This window comes from Mycteria americana, chromosome 2 (assembly GCF_035582795.1).
Source record: "Mycteria americana isolate JAX WOST 10 ecotype Jacksonville Zoo and Gardens chromosome 2, USCA_MyAme_1.0, whole genome shotgun sequence".
Taxonomy (NCBI): Eukaryota; Metazoa; Chordata; class Aves; order Ciconiiformes; family Ciconiidae; genus Mycteria; species Mycteria americana.
Genome location: NC_134366.1, coordinates 26,437,560 through 26,459,501, shown reverse-complemented (window position 1 = coordinate 26,459,501; position 21,942 = coordinate 26,437,560). Strand labels below are relative to the sequence as shown.

Genomic DNA, 21,942 nt, shown 5'->3' with positions numbered 1-21,942 from the left:
GAGAGAGAAACGGAAAAAGAAAAATCAAGTCTAGAGCAGACTCTTTACGACAACCCTCCCTGGAATAAGTTGACAGAGTAAGCTGAAACAACAGTAAAAAAGAAATGAAGTTATCAACAGAAAAAGCTCACGGCATTCACGCAAAGTAGAAAAGCATTTAAAAAACCATGCAACTATGAAAAAATAAAGCAGCTATCTCAGAAAAGCACGAGAAATAATGATAAAATGTATATTTATGAAATATTCCAAGTAACATTGTGACATCAAAATATAGACATCAAAAGACTATGTGCCTCCTTTGATAAAAATTAAATGTAAATCTAATACACTATTAAAAATTCTGTCTATAATTTGTAATGTATCACATTCAACACCACCCAGCTCTAAAATAGCTGCTACACCTGTGGTGCTTGCAGACATTGTCTACCTTTCTACCTACTAAAAAATCCTAATTTAAAAGCATCTAATACAAATCTCAAAATTTTAATCACAGTTACAGCTGTCTTTCATTTTAAAGCATGTTTTAAATTTCCATTGTAGCATATCTGCCAGCTTGAGTTCACACATACAGGTATATGTGCATATAAATGAGGATGATTTTTACATATAGATTCTGTACAGAAAAATAGGGCAATTTTTATTATGCTATCAAATTTGAAATTTTTTTCTTGGGAGAATTTTTTTTTAAATGTGAGAATTTTAACCAGGAATTCACATGCTACCCATGCCCCAAATTACAGACAGACACATAACGAAATGAACTGAAAATGACCATCCTAGATTCAGGAAAATTAATCGTGCTAAAAAGTCTCCCCCATCTGTGGAAAATGTCAACAGGAGAGGAGTGCGCACACACTTTGCTATAGAAGGAAATAGATGCAGAGTTGCTCCATATGTGTTGGTTAACACATACCCAGCTAATTCCAGAAGATTCATTGTTCACAGAGGCTGATGACAGCCATATCACACAGTACTGACTGAATACTTTGACTGTAAGACTTCTTACAAACCTTTGTATTAAAATATATTAGAAACCCTCATGAAATACATCTCTAAATCTGAGAATTGTAAGTAAATAAATATTTCGACAACTTACATCTCACATATATCAATTTATGTCCTATTACTGTCTATGGTCCTAAACTATATAATATAGAGTACTAAATATTGCTAATATTTAAGAATTGAATTACAGCAACTGAACTACCTCAGTAAGAACTTTGATTTGAAAATCGCAGTGCAGCCTAATAAGAGGCATTTTCATACTGAAAATCAGGCAAGAAAATCATGCAAAAATATCAGCCTTGCTCAAAAAGCAGGACACAAGAAAACCCACAAAAAATAAACTGCCATTTAATTGACTAACAGGTCATCAAACAAAACATGGAAAAGCTTCATAATATATAGCATTTCCACTGCTGCCACTATTCTTGATTTTGCTCGGTCTAAGGGTTTTCTGTGACTCCCTTGAGCTACTGTTCTACAGTCACTAAACTTGCTTCAGCGGAGACAGCCTTTCACTGGGGAGGTTCAAGTGCACACAAGAGCGCGCTACTACATCGCAGGTGCTAAACGCTGGTAGCTCAGCTCCTTCAGCAGTGTACCTGTGCTATACACAGAATGTCACAAAACAACCTAAGAACATGTGACATTGCTAAAGTAGTCCTGAATGTTTCCACAGGCTTTTGAAAACAGCGGATTTTCTAAATTCGGTTATATGAAAGAGCCTTTTTGAAAGTTATGACGTCTCTGTATGTCTACTACTAAAAACAACCAACCAACCAACCAGCCTAAACCACCCCCAAACACAGTGTCACCACTTTCCCCCAACACCTTACCCTTCATCTAAGCGGATTTACTCTCCTGGCTTGTAAATGGATGCAGGTTAGGCACACCATAAAATAGCTTCATTACAATATCTTAACAGCTGTCAACGGTCATTTATATTCATTGAGTACAAGTAATAAAATGTGTTACCTCTCTGGTTTGATGTTCATTGACAGGCTGACTCCGTTGTGGAATCTTAAGCTGTTGTTCCAGCTTCTGTATCTCTTGCTGGAATACGTCTCTCTCATGCTCTCGGTCAATTGCTTGCTCCTGAAAGTTAAGAAATTATGTGGATGTACCATTTGATTTAAAAACTATCTCAATTAAATATATTACTATTTCTTATTTCTGTTAGCGTGAGGCTGGTAACAGTATGTCAGTATTTTTAAGGTAGCAGAACCTCTTGCTGTTAACAAAAACTTCTTTCCTCATTTGGGGAAACAAATTTCACATTTGTATGAAAAAAATCAGGACAGCATAGATACATCCAGTATTATTTCACAAAAATGACAGGTTTGTTTCTTCTGTTCCAGGTACACCACACAAATGGTAATAAGCCAATATTTTCTGATTTTCTTTCCTAATGTTTGTCTTTGATATATGTAGCATAAATAGAAATTAAGAGTAGAAATTAACTCTGTGTTAATATTGATGACGAGCCAACAGCAAAACATAAAAAATAAATTAATAAAAAAAAATCATTTGAATTTTGCATTTCAGTTTTACTTTTGACCAGTTTCAGCTGTTATATCCCAGTCTGACATTTGGGAAATACATCTTTGTATGGGAAATAATGAGCAACTGGTAGCATCCAGTGAAGCATCACCTTTAAATGCCACTTTGTAAAACAGATGAACCTTATTAAAATAAACTAGCTGAATTATCTGATACAAAGAGGAATGCTTCTGTCTAGCAACAAAATATTTTGCAAAAATTCAGGAAACCAGAATAAAACCTCAACCTCTACAAGTTGCAGATTTTAAAAACTCACCTGCTGTTTCAAGGGAACAGCAGAATTCTAGTTCTGCTATTACAAACAGCTACCCATCTCAGTAGTCCATAACTCTCCAGTTCATGCTGTTGATAATCCCAAACCATAACGCATTTATGACTATGGGACTTGTAATAGGAATTTTTACTTCTGAACCTTGTCCTATTATGACACACTAGTTTCAGCAAGAAAAATAATCTTGTAACTGTAGAAAATGAAATAAAGCAAATCCATTTGTGCTAAGAAGTATCTGGAAAGATCTCTCCTTTAATACTGCTTAGTAATAGATTATGCAGACAAGTTGCCACAGGGTGTTATATTTATTATGTTATGTTAAATTATTCCACCCTACTGCTGCCAGCTAGAGAGTTAATTGAGAAGGCACAGAAATAATAGTTTTCTCCCAAAAGCAGCACAGGACACTTAATAGGAATAAAATGGGAAAAGGAGGAGGTGGGGAAGATGGTGTTTGTTGAAAATGGGGCAGAGTCTAAAACAAAATTGCAGAGACAGCCTGAGGCAGGAAGAAGTTGGGTACAACAGAGGCAGCTGCCACTGTGAATGGGGACAAACACACATATAATATAACTGGCTGGAAGGTGAGGTTAATATCTGGAGGTAGATTCTTGGATACCATGAAGGAAGACTATAAAATAAACTTAAATTATGCTTTCAATTTCCCAGTACAAATAAAGCTGACTACTTAATTCATAGACTCATAGAATGGTTTCGGTTGGAAGGGACGTTTAAAGGCCATCTTGTCCAACCCCCCTGCAATAAGCAGGGACATCTTCAACTAGATCAGGTTGCTCAGAGTCCCGTCCAACCGGACCTTGAATGTTTCCAGGGATGGGGCATCTACCACCATTCTGGGCAACCTGTGCCAGTGTTTCACCACCCTCATTGTAAAAGATTTCTTCCTTCTATCTAGTCTAAATCTACTATCTTTTAGTTTAAAACCATTACCCCTTGTCCTATCGCAACAGGCCCTGCTAAAAAGTTTGTCCCTACCTTTCTTTTAAGCCCCTTTAAGTACTGAAAGGCCATAACAAGGTCTTCCCGGAGCCTTCTCTTCTCCAGGCTGAACAACCCCAACTCTCTCAGCCTTTCTTTATAGGAGAGGTGCTCCATCCCTCGGATCATTTTTGTGGCCCTCCTCTGGACCCGCTCCAACAGGTCCATGTCTTTCCTGTGCTGAGGCCTCCAGAGCTGGATGCAGGACTCCAGGTGGGGTCTCACCAGAGCAGAGTAGAGGGGCAGAATCGCCTCCCTTGACCTGCTGGCCATGCTTCTTTTGATGCAGCCCAGGATATGGTTGGCCTTCTGGGCTGCAGGTGCACATTGCCAGCTCATGTCCAGCTTTTCATCCACCAGTACCCCCAAGTCCTTCTCCGCAGGGCTGCTCTCAATCCTTTCATCCCCCAGCCTGTACTGATACCGGGGGTTGCCCTGACCCAGGTGCAGGACCTTGCACAGACTTTAAACTAATTCTAACAGACTTTATTGAAAAACTTGGAAATTCCACAAACTGTTAAAAATGAAGGTCACAAAAATTTATGTTTCCTCATTAATTTTAGAAGTTTCCCATTATTTTAAACATTTAAGAAGCCTACTAAATGATACTTAAAAATACAGAGCAGTCCTAAGCAAGCGTCTCAAATGAATTTTTAACTTTTAAAATGTTAATTAAATTCTTGGGCTGGAACCTATAACACTCTTCCTATCGTGTTCTTCTTTATGTTTGCTCAAAATCTGAAAAAACCAGCATTTCCCACTGAACCAAACCTCAGTACAGGTGCCCACCCACCTTCATGGAACTAGCCTTTTACCGTACTTACATCTAGAAATTTTCTTGTTTTCTCCAGTTGCTTCTCCAAAGCCTGGTTTTGCTGCCTTAAGTCCATTAGTTCTGCATTTTTTTCTTGCTCTAGCTCTATGAAACGATTGACCTGTTCTTCCAAGTCTATTTCCAAGACTTTCACTTGCTTCTGAAGGTCATCATACTCTTTTTCAGCTTGACGCTGTACTTCAATTTTTTCTTTCATTAGCTTTTCTGTTTCCTCCAGCAATTCTGGTTATAATAAAAGCATCACACACTACTTTTAGATATGAATAGTTAGTAATGTTATGAAGCAAAACCACTCCCCAAGGTATCCATGCTGTACTCTGCAGAAGGATGTGAACTGGTTTGGGTTTTTACTATTTTTGTTTTTTAGAAAATATATTTTATTCTGAGAAATAATCAAGATAACCACTAAAGCAAATTAATTTTAAAATTACTATCCTTTAGTTAGTCTTCAGAGGACTGTTAGTGAAGTTGTATCAGATCACTTCCTTGTTTAAGTTTCATATAAATTAAAAGGTCTTTGTATAATTGAAAAGAAAAGAAAATGCATGGGTTCAAACTACAGCTAGACTCAGCACAGGGGTTAACAATGAAGTACAGAAAACCCAACCCTCTTCTCATCCCCAGCATCAGGAAAATCAATCCACTCCCAGTCTTCACCATTTAATGTGATACACATAAATAATTTGAAGGAAATATTGAAAGACTTAGTGAGGTTGCTGGGCAGACAGAGAGGGAAATTACTGACCTGTAACTGAAATTTTGTAAAATCAGTGACTTCATGGATGCCCAATTTTGAGTCCTCATGAAAAGGCTGGCAAAAGCATATATAGTAAAGCCCCAAACCACTCTATTAAGACTCTTAAGCCACAGCCCATTGAAGTATGTATTAACTAACCGTATGAATCCCTTGAGGTAAAATCCAAACTGTAAAGTGCAATTACATTTGGAGAATCTTTCAAACATGATTGATATTTAGACAGAAACAATACAATTTACTTTCACTATAGAAGAAAGATCCTTTAGGCACCATCATCTTACATCATATTTAACCAATTCTCATTTCTAGGTAACCATTATATATCAATATAATACAGTGTTTAGTTATCATAACAAATGACTCAACTGTATTTGGAAATAAAAAGAAAAAAAAAAAGGCTACAAAAATATCCCTCCAATACCATCTAAGTATCTGTAATTCATAGGTGAATAAGATGATGGTTATTCATGAATTTGCTTATTATGTTTAGAAATTATAAGACATGTTGTTAGTGAAATGTAAAACTGAGTATGAAATACAACATCAAAGCTGCAGGCCAGTAAGAATTACAAGTAATGTCAGTAAGCCAAAAGCCCAATAATCCTGATTAACAATGTCAGTACGTGTAAGTCTTCCACCCAATTACAGATTGGCCATGCAACATACAAACACACCTGCTTGGGAAGCTGCATCGACTGCAGCATCTACTAGGCCTAGGAGAATAGAGAGAGAGAAAACAAAAAAAAGATGCAAAGTAATTCACATGCCAGCTATAGTTTCCTTGTGGTGCAACAATGTAAGAGAAAATGAAGCCAAAGATAGATGTGGCATTTAATGACGAAGTTGTTGAGATAACTTAGGGAATGTGGTAAGTTATTCTGGTATGCATGATATAAGTACCTACACATAGTCATAGAATTGTTTATCCTGACAGTTGTTATACATGAAAATAACTTTAAAATATTTAGAAACCTAAAACATATAACAAATAACTAAACTGGAGTCATAGACAAGGATCTTCTTTACTGTAAAATAGGAAGCAACAGGTTGTTCTTAGAATTTCATTGTTATACAAAGTGGACGTAGGAAATTGCAAATACACACCCAGATGAGTAAGTTATAAAAATAGCAACATTATAAACTGCCATAAACTTTTAGAAATTAAATTAAATGGTAATTTCATCCTGCTATTTACAATGTAAAGATCAGTTTAAAGATCAGTACTTCTTAAAATACCACTGTTCTAATCTTCTTCCCCTCTCACACATAAAATATTAATTTGAGTTATTAGTTTAAGGAAGAATGAAAAGACACATTTACTTCATGAAGGTAAATGCTTTTTTTGAGTAAGCAGTTAGTTAGATTACATTGACATGGTATTTATCTGGAATTTTCACCATCACTGCTGAACGTTTTCATTACTGGTAGATAACAGGCTTTCCTTATCATGCAACTTTTGTGCCATTCTTCCCCAAAAGAGGTATTTGTTAGAAAAGTATATCTTCTGTGTCTAAAATAAGTATGGCCATCATGTGTAGTTCAACCATGTTCTGGTAGGTATGCTTGCTAGTCCCTCTAAAACTCTGTTTGGAAAGTATTTAGACCAGTATTTTTATCCATAGGTGCTAACTTCAAGATGTTCCATCTCCAGCAATAATAGAAGTAAAAGCAGATTTTCAGAGGTATCAAGCTTTTGCTGGCTTAAAAGAACAACTGTGATTGCTCAACACTTCTGAAAATTCAGTCATTTTTTGTTTAAATATCAAGAAAAGTTATGCTAACATTAGGCATCAGGTATGAAAATATCACATTTTGCCCTATCACATTTTTATTAATGATTACAAAGAGGGGGGAAAAAAACCCTTCATCAAGATTACTTATTATTTTATTTGAAAGCATAAGAAAATCTCATAGAAAGATTGCGAGGAATACATACGCTGCTCTACTGGCCCTGCATCTGCTCTCATGGCGTCCTTCTGTCTGGAGAGTAACTCCTTTTCTTCCTGGATCTGCTGCTGTTCAGCCTCCAACTCCTGCAATTTGTTACCTGTACACAGTAGTTCTTGCTCAAGATGGTCAATTACATCTATTTTTTCCTGGAGTTGTTTTTCCAGAAATGCTTTTTCATCTGCATAACCATCAATGAGGCCTGTAGAATATCAATTTCGGGGCAGATTTAATAGACAATAAAGAACAATTTGAATTTTTTGCATGGTGAAGTCACTATAGTATTCTCACATAAATGCACATGCATGTTAGATACTCAGCACCTGACATCTACTCCTGTCCTTGCTGTTCTTCCATGATGAACAAAGTACAGGAAGGATAGCACAAGACCAAATATAGCTCTTAATTTTTTCTCAGTGCAAGACCTCTGGAGCAAACACGCACTCCAAAGCCAAGGAAAAATAAGTGTGTAATAAACGCAGGAGAAATAAGAAATTTCAGATAAATTCAGGTGCCAGGTGCCATTTTAGGTGCCTCAAGACATTTGCCTGACCTCAAACCGCAGTTTCTGTAAGATCACGGGTCTCCTGTAGGTCAGGTATACTATAGATGCCTCCAACGTTATAAGGCACCAAACCTGGCTGTAGGTGTCCATGTTTAGCACCTGAATCACTCCCAAAAGCCCTGTAACAGCTGACATCAAAGAAACAATTTAATTTCTTTACTGTTAATGTGCAATTTTTAAAGTAGCACAGAACAATTAATGATCTTTTTAACAGAGTATTTGGGACACTACCTTGAGAATGTGTCTTGTATGCTTTTACAAATTGCTTCATAGTGAAGTAGTTTATCTAGGAAGCTGAGGGGGAGCTCTGTTTGAGCTTTATGAATGATATTACGGCTGTAAGTAATGGCACCATCTTGGAATGATGCAGAAGTGACCACAAAGCTAAAGACGTAGGAAAAACCAGTGAATTTCCTTGAGGGCTGTACAAACTAAACTGAGATCCTGTAATAGTATTGGCTTCAGAAGATTCACGTCAGTCCCTTCAGAAACATCTGACCACAGAACACAAAAGACATTTTTACTGAGTGACAGAAGGTACTAAATAGGAACCCAGATTTCCATGGTAAGGTGGGTTCTGTCATGTCAGATACCGATGGTTCCAAAAGACAGACAGGACATCAGTCATACGATGTCTAAACTTTCTCAGTTGGACACACACACCTATCTCGAGTTTCTTCTTACTAAACCCACAGAATCTAAGCAGTATTTTTTCAACACCAAACTATTTTCAATATGAAAGTACTTTATCAGTATAAATCTATAGTCTTGAGTCAGTATTAAAATGGATTTTATCCTGGCTTGAGAATATAGGAAAACTAAAGATGTTTCCATTTGTTATTAATGTAGACAAAGTAAAACCTCTGTGAGCACTTAGTTCTGTATCACAGGAAATTAAGTAACAGTGGTCTTTGCATATACAGTCTGAGAAACACAGGTCTGGTTCTCATTAATATCAGTCACGCACTGCCGACCAATCTTTTTTCCCAGACTTGGATTCACAGACGACCCAGCCGCATAGAGGGACTGGCTGTTGAAACAAAAAATACCGAACTAGAAACATGATTAACAACATTTCAAATTTTTCACAATACAAATTCTAGTAGTTATTCCCACTGTATCAGATGCTGTTCACAACAAATGCTTAACAGATTGGAAGTTGAGAGGGCATTCCCAGGTTAAATGGAGTGCACACCCCCACCAAAAATGTATGAACAATGAAGAAGTAGTCTGCTAAGATCACATGTTGCGGTATTTACTCCTGCCTTTTTTTTTTTTCCCTTTTTAAGAGATGTAATGGAAGTTGTCAGAGTTCAGTGAACAAATTGGCATTAGCTTTTCTATCACATTAGATAAGTCATATCTGACACCACTAAAACACTAGAGGTTTGAAAATGTCTCAGCCACAGCAGTTTTTGTGATAAGAAAGAAATGATCAAAAATGACACATTTTATCTCAAGAGAAGACTGAGTACCATCAGATGTATAATGAACTAAGACATTGTTCTACCTACCTATATAAGGAATTTGATAAGAGAATGTAGTTTGGCTTGTCAGAGTATGCTCACAACTCAGTTCAATGAGCAGAAGAAATTAAATAAAAAGAGTTCTATGGCATTTTTGTTTTGTTGTATCAACACCAAAAAAAAAAAGGTGCCTGTCATTTAGAAGTGCATTAATTTCAGAAGTTCACAGAAAAAAAGGATGAAAAAAGATTTAATTAACTCAGGAGTTATAAAACATTAAAGCAATAAGAGGGTCAAATTAGCTGAATTCCTGCAAAAGACTGAAGTGACTTAAATCTCTACATGTGACAAATCTGCACCTAACTTAAAAGCTCAACTGTGCAATATATCTAACAAGGGCTAAAACTAACATCAAATTCTGTCTCTTACATTCCAGAACTGCTCATGAACCAAATCAACACAGCCAGTCTGTCAAGTCTTATAAACTGACATTGCTATTGCTCTGATTAAAATTAAATTCCAGTTAAAAAATTTTAAAGATTGTTTCCACTTTATAGGGTTCCAAGTCTTTTTTCCCAAATAAAAAATTATCAGATAAAATCCGGAGAGTGCAAAACATAGCTTCATAGCTCTCACTAGATTTTTATGTTTAATATACTTCCTTTGCTAGCAAAAAATACATCCTTGACTCATCTGTTGTATCTCCAAACCAGGCTCTGATGGAGTATTTCAAGCATTTAATAAAATTTTACAGGTAAATTTTGCCTTCATTTACATATGGGCAATCCCGTTATCTACAAACTGGCATCTAGTAAGTTTGTAGTTTCTTTGTTGCTATTAGTTTGTTTGCACAAGCAAAATTTGTAACAGAAGTGCATTGCTCAAGAGAAGAACCTAGTTAATTTTAGATTTTTTGCTCGTTGGTGGTAACAGGATAAAAATAATAATAAAAATATGAGAATAAAAAATGGATAATAAGCAGGGTTCATTCTGTGGGACGTCATCTTCAAATGCAATTATGCATGCACTCTTTGCAATAGAGTCCTGCACAAATGGAAATGTATTTATTGTAAATGAAAAGGCAAGCTTGTAGTTCTTAGTGGAGAACCTGACTAAGCCAAAAAATACAGACCCAGAAGGCAAAGCAACAGAGATAAGTTCATAGTAAAAACTTTTTTTTAATAAATAAAATTAGTCTCTAGTATTTTTTTTTTAAATGCTACTTGTAGGATTCAACCTATGCAGACAGCTCTGACACTATGACAGATTCCCACCTTTAAATAAAACTTAACATTAACCTCTCTGCTTTGTCCTAATGTATTGGTCTATTTTACTTTATTATTGAAGATTTGTGAATAAAAATTCTATCAAGACAAAAATATTATCCTCCAAGGAAAGCAGCAACAGACATAAAAGCTGCCTACATTCTGAAATTTGTCAATACTAAACAGTTTTGTAACTCCATCTGCTCAAGAATATAAATTCTTAGGTCATCTACATTTTGGTGGAAGATTTCATCCTTTCTGCATGTTAAGACATGTTCCATACAAGATTTTTTTCACTCTTAATTTAATATTAAAAAAAGGTAATAATGCCTCTTTCAGATTTAAATCTATTCCCTCTGACATCAATTTTCCTGCTTTCTAGTTTTGCTGAAGCTATTGAAATGCTGCAGCCAGTACTGATGCTGATGACACACGTTTATGCTGTGTGAACCGACAGGCTACCAACTGTCCCTCGCACCACGTTTTAGATGCATGGCTTAGAAACCTGCACTTCTTTTCAGGTTATGTGTTTCCTAGCTATTAATAGTTTATGAACTCATGCTGGATCATCTGTCTATGTAAAAAGAAGAGGAAGGCTGGCAGGGTAGCATTCTCCAGGAATAACATTTGCCTATGAAGCTTTACTCTATGCTCCCACTTTGAAACAGAGAAGTCTGCTGAGCTTCAAAACTAACTAAAATATCTTTCTGCTTACTACTACAGAGATCCTACCTATAGGGCAGGTGATTTTTGCATCTTTTCCAGATGCTAATTACAAGCAGATAATGGTAGAAATGCTGCGTGGAAACAAAACATTCAGCTATCGAAACAATAAAGCTACTTCTAAAGAACAAATTAAGTGCCTGTCAGATTTGAACATATTTTCCTGATGTCAGAAAAGATTATTAGGTTTCCTCTAGGAAATTGTAGGGTAACACCCTACAATTTTTAATTGCTTCCTTAATGCAGTTGTAAATACACTTAAAAAGATCACTTCAAACAGAGGGCAAATTGAAACATATAACCACCATATCATCAAATTCAGAGTGAAGGTTCTACGTTTTTATCCATGTTTGTGTGGAACTAAGTCAAGGTCAAGAGGCAGCAGGCACAAACTGAAATATGGGAAACTGAATTTCAACATACGAAAAAGATTGGTTTTTTTTTTTTTCTTTCCTCTCTTTGATGGTGGTCAAACACTGGAACAGGCTGCCCAGAGAGGGTGTGGCCATTCAAAACTTGACTGGACACAGTCCTGGGCAACCTGCTCCACCTGACCCTGCTTAGAGCAGGGGGCTGGAATAGATGATCTCCAGAGATGCCTTCCAGCCTTCCAGCCTATTTATGATGCTATGATTCTAAGTTGTTAATATTTAACCTTGTCTGCACAAACAGACATGTTATGATGAAATAAATTAATTTTGAGGATAACAACACATATCCAACCTATTATTTTTAATAAGTCAGACAATAATAAGTGAAACAAAGTTGGGAAACAGAATCATAGAGCAGTTGATGTTGGAAGGGACCTCCAGAGGTCGTCTTGTCCATAACCATCCAGAAGGCTGATAACGTTCTAGAATTTGCAAAGAAATCGATCTAACTTGCAATTTCTTTACTGAATTAATAGGTAAGTGCAAAGTTCAACAACTCATCAAAAAAGTTACTCACCTTCAGCTTTACTAAGCTCCAAAGCCAACTGCTCTCTGGCTTTGGTTTCTTCATTAAGACGTTCTTGTAGTTCTTCCTGATACTTGATAAATTCTGTGGCCTCTTGTTGCTTTTTGAAGGACTCTCGCATGAGTTCTGTCTGAGTAATTTTAGCATGTTCAAGCTACCACAGGAAAAAATTACAGAAGTTAGATAAACCAAAGGTTTTCTGATAAATAACTATTCTATCATTCCTATTTAATTAACAGTTGCTTTACAGTGTGATGAGAAGTCTCACATAACTTCACTGGACATTCCATAAGATCTTTACTGAACACACATTCACAAGACTACAATAGGAAGATTGACTCAGAACAAAAGTCTAAGCAAATAGGCTTTGTCAGTATAGTGACTCAATGAGCCACCTGGCTAAATCCGTGTCTTTGTTCCGGTAATTCCTGGTTTACGAGTTTACACTAGATTCACCTTTATTTACATATGAGTTTTTTACTAAATACGAGTAAGCTATCACCCACCATATACTTAGAATGGCTAAAAAACATTGCACAAAACTGGCAGAAGTTTTGATATACATTGACACAAGTGGTGCTTCATCTCTTCTTCTCCTTAAGATGAAGATAAATGAGAACACCAGGAAAACGTGAATTTTGAATATACCGCACTTTTCAACCAACAAGGCAGTACAGCAATGCTTCTTCCAACTGCGTCCACCTAACAGAATTATTAAGGATTTTTTTATTCTTCTCTGCTTGTCTGTTGGGTTAATATTTAACATGTATTACCACAGATGTAGCGCAATCTCACTACGTCACTAACTTAAACTACTGGAAAAACCAGGACTGCAATGCATAAAATTGTATACTTACTGCTCAGTTTAGACATAGCCAAAATGAAAATTTCAAAAAGAATTAAAATTAGAATTACAAAAGCAAAATAGTAAAGAAGGAACATTAATGTTAGAAGTTTTGATTACACAACATGTTCATCTAAGATAACAGCAAACCAGAGTCTATTACCAAGAAGATCTCTACTTCTCAACTGATAATATTTACAGCCTAAATCCACGTCTTCGAGGGACACAAATACAAATTGTCAGAGTTGAATCAGGCATGAGTTCTTTGTGGGGCTTGTATTCAAAAGAAGACAACTTATTTTGAATAAGAACATCAGAAAATGAAATAACACATATTTCCTGCTCCTCTCCTTTTTTTTTTTTCTTTTCTTTTCCTTTTTAATATTATGGATATTGGCAGATATTTGTGAGATAGTAACATCTGTGGCTTTGCTACAGTTTCTATAAACATATTTTTCCTCTCAATTTCTTCAAAAATAAAAGCTTTTTCACCATCTCCAGCTATGTTCATGAGTATAATTAGCTTGCTTTAAAATCTCAGAAAAATGGGTTAGGAACATTTCATAGAACATTGAACACAAGATTATCCACTTATAAATAAAATTACACTTTGAAAAGAATGCCTGAATAATCAATACATTCTCTTTTATAATACACTGAATTTAAATACTTGATTTCTTCCCCACAGCATTCCTTTTTAGATGGACATCATTAATGTGAACTATTTAATCTGGCAGGAGTTAAAGAAATGTATAAATACTGCAGCTGAATATCTGCACTGGTTTGAGATATTTTAAAAATCACAGAATATTCTTACTTTATTCTTACATTTTGAAGTGCTTAATGAAAGACCCATCTCAGATAAAAGGCAAACATATGATAGGTTTACTGTACATAGACAACCATAAACATGGCTTACTCAAATGCATCAAATACTCCAACTAAAACTCAGAATAAATATAATTCTTCAGCTCTTTTCAGTAATAGCAACTCAAGGTATTATTAAAAATATCACAAGGCAAAACCAAAAAGAAGCACAAACATGAACATGATTTTTCAAGAACAAAACTTTCTTCATGGGATCACTGGAAGCCATTAGCAAGCTTGTGCTAGTTAATGTTACTAGTCAGTGCCTGAAAGCTAAAAAGGAACAATCTTAACTCTCAACCCCCCCCGCACTTCCTCCCCCCCCGTAAATTATTCACAGTGAGAAAAATGTAATGTAGTAAGTAACACTGAAGCACTTCAAAAAGAGATCTCAAACCTCTGTAATTCAATATATCTCTGTGTCTGCTAAATTTCTTTTGTTAGAAATGAACAGAAAGAATTGTATAATTAAAGCTTTCTCAGTGCCCATAAAAAACTGTCTAGAAAAAAAGCCTGTCAGCAGTACATAATAACTTTAACAATACAGACAAGTTTGTATCATTTTTCACTGCATTCTCTTCTATTTAAGCTAGTTTAAAATACAATTTCTTTAAAAAATTTTTATACTTACTGAATAGGGAGGTGTAGGCAGGGAGATTTTAGAAATAAGTTTTAAAATATGTCCGTTTTTTTTGTGGCTGAAGTGAAAAATTGAAGTATTTACAACTACAGAATTATTTTCATCCAAGTGTTCAGTGAAAGGAAAAGGATATGGTAAAGGCACACGAGATTCAACCTCGTATGTATGTTCTTCTTGGCCGTCACTCCACAAACCACTAAACAGATTAGATGCCCAGTAGGTGCGGTAAGAATCCATTCCCAAAAATATCGCTGTTGCTGTCTTTTCAACCGTCACATGGGTATTTTGCACTAGCTAGGCTGGTTTTAGAAATTTCTAATAGGAATTTGTAACAGAACACGTACATTTAACAGTCTGAAGACACGTATCAGCACTGTCAGTGCTAACCTACTCGGAATAAACAGGAAGCCTCAGATCACATTCTCAAGCAGAGTAATTCAAGAGTGGATTAATCCAAAATAGAGAGAGGTGCAAGAAAACTTTGTATGGTCACTCCTAAAAATCCTTCTTAGAGAAGTTTCACATGAAAAAGCAACAGAAATCTTCCAATAGCAGCTGGCAGGTAATTTCCAAGGCAAGGAAGCATAATTTTGTTTCACCTGTACAGGTACGCTGCAGCAGACAAGCAAGCTAGCAGAACAGAAACTAAAAGTGATTTTCCATCTCCACTACAGCAAATGAAAGAGAAATACAGGTATGTCATTATTTGCCTTCATTCTTGTTCTTGGAGTTAATTCAACAGGAATAACTTTCTCAAACTCTGCTAGTTTAAAGGCTTCCTGTTAGTATCTCCCAGCCGAAAGAGTTCAGGGAGTGGCCTGATTTATTTACCTATACATAACACCAGCAGGTGGAATTTGAATTAATACACCCACTATATGCCTTGCCTGAAAAGATTCAAACTGCACTTCACGTCTGAAAGTGTGTGTTCAGACTTGTCTCAAATAGTTACTTTGAAGATTTTGCCAGGTTTCTCTCTCTCTTTTAAGTTTTTTTTTAAGAGATGGGTACATGTCTGTATGTACAACAGAACTGATTAAGAGGAAGGGTTAAAATCTTTTCTGCCTGTAATTAGTTTTAGATTATAAAATATTGCAGAGTAGAAAAAATAAAGTATTCCATTTTTGACTATTTAAAAATAATCGTCAAGTCACCTACAAACCCTTGGTACACACAGGAACTGTGTATAATCCAGTAAGCCCACAACAGACATTGCAAAGCAGACAAGCTTGAATGCTTGCAAAGTACCTCTACAGAACAGCCAGAAAAGATATCAATATTTATACTTAATACTGTGGGAAAATGTGTAAACAGATTAACATTTTCTTAACTTTAAAAAACCCCAGATACGATCATCAGGGATAAATCCATATTTGTATAATCCATATTAATGAAAAAAATGCATGCGTATGTGTTTGAGCCAAAACATAACTCTGTTGCTGGTACTGGCAAGGTCTCAGCTACAAAGCTATGAAGGGAAAAGAAACTTTCTCAATCAATTGACAATAAATAAAAATAAACTGCTTAGAATACACTGAGTACTTTCCTTGGTATCATGAAAAGTAAATACTTACTGCAAAAACAGAAGTCACAAAAGTTAAATAATTTATATTTTATGTATAAAACTATGCATTTAAAGATCAGCAGCGAAATGTTCAGAAAAAAAGAAGCACCAAGTGGAATAAATAATTGACAAAACTTTTATAATTGCAGCATGAATTCTTAATTACTGTAAAACTTTGAAGTTGTTTTTCTTTGTCTGTATCATCTGCTCTTTAAATGCAAGATTTCCTACAAATGCCTAAGTATATTTTTTTTTTAAGAACTCCATATATTGGAGTATCTGCGTATCCCTTTTCGTTATTATGTAATGCTAGGCCTTAAGCTGAAAAAAGACCTCAAAAAGCCAAACATGTCTTTTTAATTGAACTCACATTCAAACAGAAGAGAGCTGTTGCAGAATGAGTTTGCAAATAAACGCAATGCAGAAACTGATTTACAAGATCCACCAGACTACTTGCTTTAGTAAGCCAGAGGGGGGTTCGCTGAACTTGTATTTAAATTACTTTTAACTCTTGTAAGTCACAAATTAGTCTTTTCTCTTTTTCTTTTCTAAAAAGAAGAAAAGACTATCAACTTCATTTCTGAACTATTTTTCAAAAGCAAAAAATACCTAAATGCTTAAAACTTTTAAAGTATTAGACAATGAATTCTCATATTACTTTCATCACCACAGATTTTTTTCTCTTTCATTTCCAGTAGTTATGATTTACACATTTTACACCGAGAGACAAGAAAGCAATGACTTCTTATGTAATATCATTACTAGGTTAACTAATAGACGGGTCTGTAGCATAAAACACACCGTATCCTTTGAATTCTAGCCTCAAATAGATTAAAGAGCTGACTCTAAAGACCGAGTTCTTCAAGAGCGCTTAAAAAGTTACAGTGAGATACAGCGTATATACTTTGATACATTCAAATTGAGATGTACATAATCTCAAAGTAAAGCACATGGTATAAGCAGTGTGATTTGAACTGACTGAGCTAGGTACGTAGCTCCCATTTCAATTAACAGGGAAGTAGTCCAGCGAGCAACTAACCTCCCACCATGCAAAGTACCCTGACAGCAAACAGAAAGGAGTACCCATACACTGCCTCTTGTTTGCAGACTAGTCATGAATCACATACCTCACATAAGTACTGGAGCGCTGGAGCGCAGACTCCTTTTCTGACAGCAAGGTGGATATGCGCTTAACTGGCCATAGTTGGAAGAGACAGTAGGAGAGCTCCACCTTTTTGGCCAGTCGATCGGCTAAAAGGTTTGTCAAGAGAACTGGGCGCAGTTCCCCTTAACCCTCCTTCTTCACAGGGGCCAGCTCAATGTGCCCCGACACCTCCTCTGGATTGCAGTGGAATGCAGATGACCCGTATGAGCAATGAAAGAGTGCCCCAGATTGATAAACACGCCCAAATTCAGGCTTCCTCTGCAGTCCAAAGCAGGTTTCTAACATGAATCTAAATGCATCAGTAAAGTAACACTGGAGCTGACTTTTTTGGGCGTAGGCACCTCAAGTATTGTTTCAGGTTTCAAAAGGAGCCTACAGGTTTTAGGCTTATGAAAACACATTCATGAGAAAAATAAAGAAAAAAAAAAATCGAGACACAAAATTCAAAATGCTTCACTATTAGATCACCCTACCTGATTTGAAGTTTCACTGATAGCTTCCAGAAGCTTTTCAACAGCTGCTTGTAGTCGAGAACTAATATTCAGGACAAGTTCTTCATTTTCAGGATCTATTTCCACTCCACTTTCTGCAAGATGTTGGCTCAGGAGTCCTTCATCTGTTGCTCCTGACCACATGTTAACATCATCATCTCCCATACTACTACCATGATATGACGAACAGGACTCTGGAAAAACAATAGTTACCTTTTCACACAGACTCTTAACACTTCAAAACATGAAAAACTGTACATCTGAGTTACGATTAGAAAGACAAGTCATTAAACGATTAAAATATTTGCATTGGTCACAAAGACAGAAAGGGAAATATTGCATACTAAAACTTACACAAACAAGATACATAATGTGTTAACTAAAAACAAGCAGAAGGGAAAGAGAAAAGGAGATACTAACAGAATATTTTAGACATCCTTTCAGTATGCTTTTGGGCTCTGAGGCTCATCTTCAAACCGTTGTTACTATCAGTAACCCTTACTACTTTGAATAACTTGCAATAATGACTTGCAAGATTGTCTTTAAAATACAACCAGGTAAAAAAAAACCCCAGACTGTCAGTCCCTGTTTCACCAATACCCAGCTATGTTAGTGTGCACAAACACAAAACTGTCCAAGTTAGTGATTCAAAAGCACAGACTCAAGTGAGTAAAGGGAAAGACACGCACGTAATTCAGACAGCTTCTCAGGACAAACAGACTAGAATACAGAACATCAAAATTCAGCATGACTATTAGTGAACTGAAAATGGATTAAAATGGGTAGCTGAACAAATCAAGTCCAGTGCAGGGGGACTGTAACTGTCCCTACTGATGGGCCGCTTGGCACCTGCCTACTTCTCAATCTTCCTGAGCTCTGATTCAGTTTAAGGGCATTATCCATTCTGTCTGAAAAGCAGGAGACACAAAGTTTGCCTATGTTATGAAACTGATAGCAATTCATCTAGAAAACAGTAAATTTGCCACATTTAGAAGTCAGGGCTGCATTTAAGCAAGACAAGTGAAAGCAAACTCCTGAGATGTTTTAAAATCACACTTTCAGTATGAAATAACAATACAGTAGTACATCACAACAGTAGATAACTATTGTTGATACTGTGTCTTAAAAATGAAGAAATGTTATGTCATTAGGCTGTTAGATTGGAAATGTCAGAAATAAATGCTATTGTGGAAAGTTTTTTTAAAATGACAGTTTATTTTAATGAAATAGTTCTGAAATGTATTTAAAATAAAATAAATTAAATGTTTTGGTGTGGGTTTTTTTTAACAATTAGATATTGGTTTTGCTTAAGGTTTTCTCAAAAAACCCCCCTTTATTTTTGGGAAACAGCAGTATGACTAAATGAGTTAAGAATAGTCAAGGCCTGTTTAGCAATAAAGTTGCAAACTGGGTTATCTTTGCATTTAAGTTCCTGGTTACTCCATGATTTGTGACTGCTGAACTGGAACAGTTTGTTTAGTTACAGAAATCAAAATGAAATTATAATAGGTCAATTTTACAAATTGCCTTTAAAAATGTAGTTAGTATTCTTGTTGGATACAATTTCCTTATATTTGCTCTTGCCTCTTAACCAGGCATGCAAATAATATTGGAAATATGAGTCCTCTTGTTGATGCTCTTTGAACCTAGCGAGAAAGTCAGATTCTAGTTTTCAGGTTTGTTTTTAGTTCTTTTTAACAAGTTGCAACATGATTAACCACCTGGTTTACTTACTATACTTTTATACCTGCAAACAGTCTGATAATATATGCATTTATTTCATTATGGATGTAGCTGTATATATGACCCATATACAACAAGCTAATCTACAGCGATTTTAATTTAGAAAGGTTTTGTTTTGTTTACTTATCTTAAAATTGCTAAGATTTTTTAAATGCAGATGTATCTAGTATATTTTTTTTCCTTCTAGTTATATCATTGCTGTTTCATATCTCCTTTTAGATATGTGGCATATAATGTTACAAACTCTTTTCGCACTCCAAAGGGAATAAACCAGAAACACACTATATGCGTGGATGGAACGAATAACCAGATGAATAGAATATACATTCACATGGCACCTTTCATCTACATAGGATTTCAAAGCACTTTTGAGTACTGCACTTTGGAACTTCAGTCACAAACTACTGTAGTGGAGTCACCCTAGCAGTGGCTGGCAGTCATTTTCTCCCAGCACACTAAGTATTTGCAATGCGTTTGTATAGCATAAAGGCTTTCCCATAACATCCTAATATTCCACCCTCCTGCAGTGTAAGGAAGGCTGCAAAATGAACAATTTCACATTTTTTATTCAATAGCTTTCTGATTTCTCACCACCCAAATTTGGGTTGTCTCTGGGTGTCTCAAAATATCAATAGTGATGCAGAAGCTTTAATATCCTCAGAGTAGAAAGGACCTTCATTTAAGATGGACATCCAGCAGCATAAGTATTTCCAAATGCTGTGCCAAAGTATTGGTTGAAGACTGAGTTGAAGGAAAACATACTCCCTACTGAGCCACCAGCACACTTACTGCAGCACCTGATGCTCTTTGGAGGCCACCCATCTTAAGTACTGACCAGGTAAGACCCTGCTTAGCTTCAGAGATCTGACAAAATAAAAGCCCACAGTACAGTAGCACAGCTATAAACAAGATAAAACAATGACATATTAGTTATTGCACGATCTAATTCTTTCTTGATGGAGTACAAATTATCTATGTAATGTTCCTGTTTTCATTCTCAGGCTTAACCCATAATTCATGTCCTATAACCCTTTTATTTTAGTAAATTATTTGCTTGAGAGGTACAGCTGAATTGTGCAATGATGAGTGTATGTCAAATACAAAAATAAACATTATACAAAATAACTGCAGAAATGAGCAGTCTGTTGCAAAATCAACTGAACTTCTGGCTGTCTGGAAACTTTTAGAGAAAAACTTAAAACTATTGAAGCCTGCTCAGAATGTAATCTTTTAAAAGCCAGGTCTGGAATATGTCTCCTACATTAATAGTATCATTAATATTATTACTATTTCTTGCCAGTGACCAGAACAGTACAATTTGGCCTCCAAGAACTAATGACAAGGTTTTAAACTCCTGTTTTGCTTATGTCAGTTCTTTCATAATTTGCTTCCATTTCTTCTGGATAAACACAAAATAAACCAATGTTAAAACATAATTTTGTTATATGAAAAATCTCAGAACAAAACATCATAATTTACCTGAAATATAACTATAAAAATGAGGAAAGAAAAAGAGAGCTGTGCCATAATTTGGCACATGGAAACTTTACTACTCTCAAAGATAAAAAGGGAAAACCAAAAAGTATCAAATGCACACAAAACCTGTAATAATTCTGTTTATACTGTAGGTTGGCAGCTCAAATAGAAAAATCAATAGCAAATGATAAATGTAGATGCCCATATTATAATTTCTAGCAAGTGGCACTTATGAACAGGAGTTCATGTTAAATGTCTTCCTAACTGCAAAGTGAAAATCTCCGTATCTTTTTCCCCGACAATGGTCTTAGTCCACAGCATCTTAGTACAGCATCTTTCCAGAAGATTTTCAGTGGTGGAAGCAAGAAATAGAGATGTTGTCAAGTCTTATTAACTGCCCCTGGCAGTTGAATGCCTAACCCTCATTTTACTCATCCTTATACTGCTGTTCAATCTCCCACCCCAACAGAACTAAAACCAAATTCTCTGTCCCTCAATTTTTTTTTCAGTCTATACAAAGTAATAAATAGAATATAACTGGCACAAGTAAAAATGTCTTCTCCTTGTGTAAACTCTCCCTTGTAACAAAAAAACCCCCAAAACAACAAAGGTTCATATCGTTTCCTTGCCACAAAGCTCGCAGTTCAGCACGTCAGATGTCATGGCCCACTAAATCTTAAGAAAAGTGCTTAATTATACAGTGCTTACTCAGAAGTTTCAGATACATAAGTTGTTTATGAGCTGCCAACTGACATTTATGAAGCAATACATATTTTGCATCATGTAGAGCTAGTATCTCAGTTTA

At 35.8% G+C, this 21,942-nt stretch overlaps 1 protein-coding gene across 1 annotated transcript in view; it reads right to left on the bottom strand.

The window, feature by feature from the left end:
• Positions 1–21,942, bottom strand: part of AKAP9 (A-kinase anchoring protein 9) — a 124,149-nt gene that overhangs the window by 27,019 nt on the left and 75,188 nt on the right. Inside the window, exons 22-27 of the mRNA XM_075492797.1 lie at positions 17,901–18,112; positions 12,339–12,501; positions 7,361–7,573; positions 6,099–6,137; positions 4,657–4,889; positions 1,978–2,097 (exon numbers count right to left, since the gene is read on the bottom strand). Of these exons, the coding sequence (XP_075348912.1) occupies positions 1,978–2,097; positions 4,657–4,889; positions 6,099–6,137; positions 7,361–7,573; positions 12,339–12,501; positions 17,901–18,112 (980 nt within the window). The remainder of the gene's footprint in view (positions 1–1,977; positions 2,098–4,656; positions 4,890–6,098; positions 6,138–7,360; positions 7,574–12,338; positions 12,502–17,900; positions 18,113–21,942) is intronic.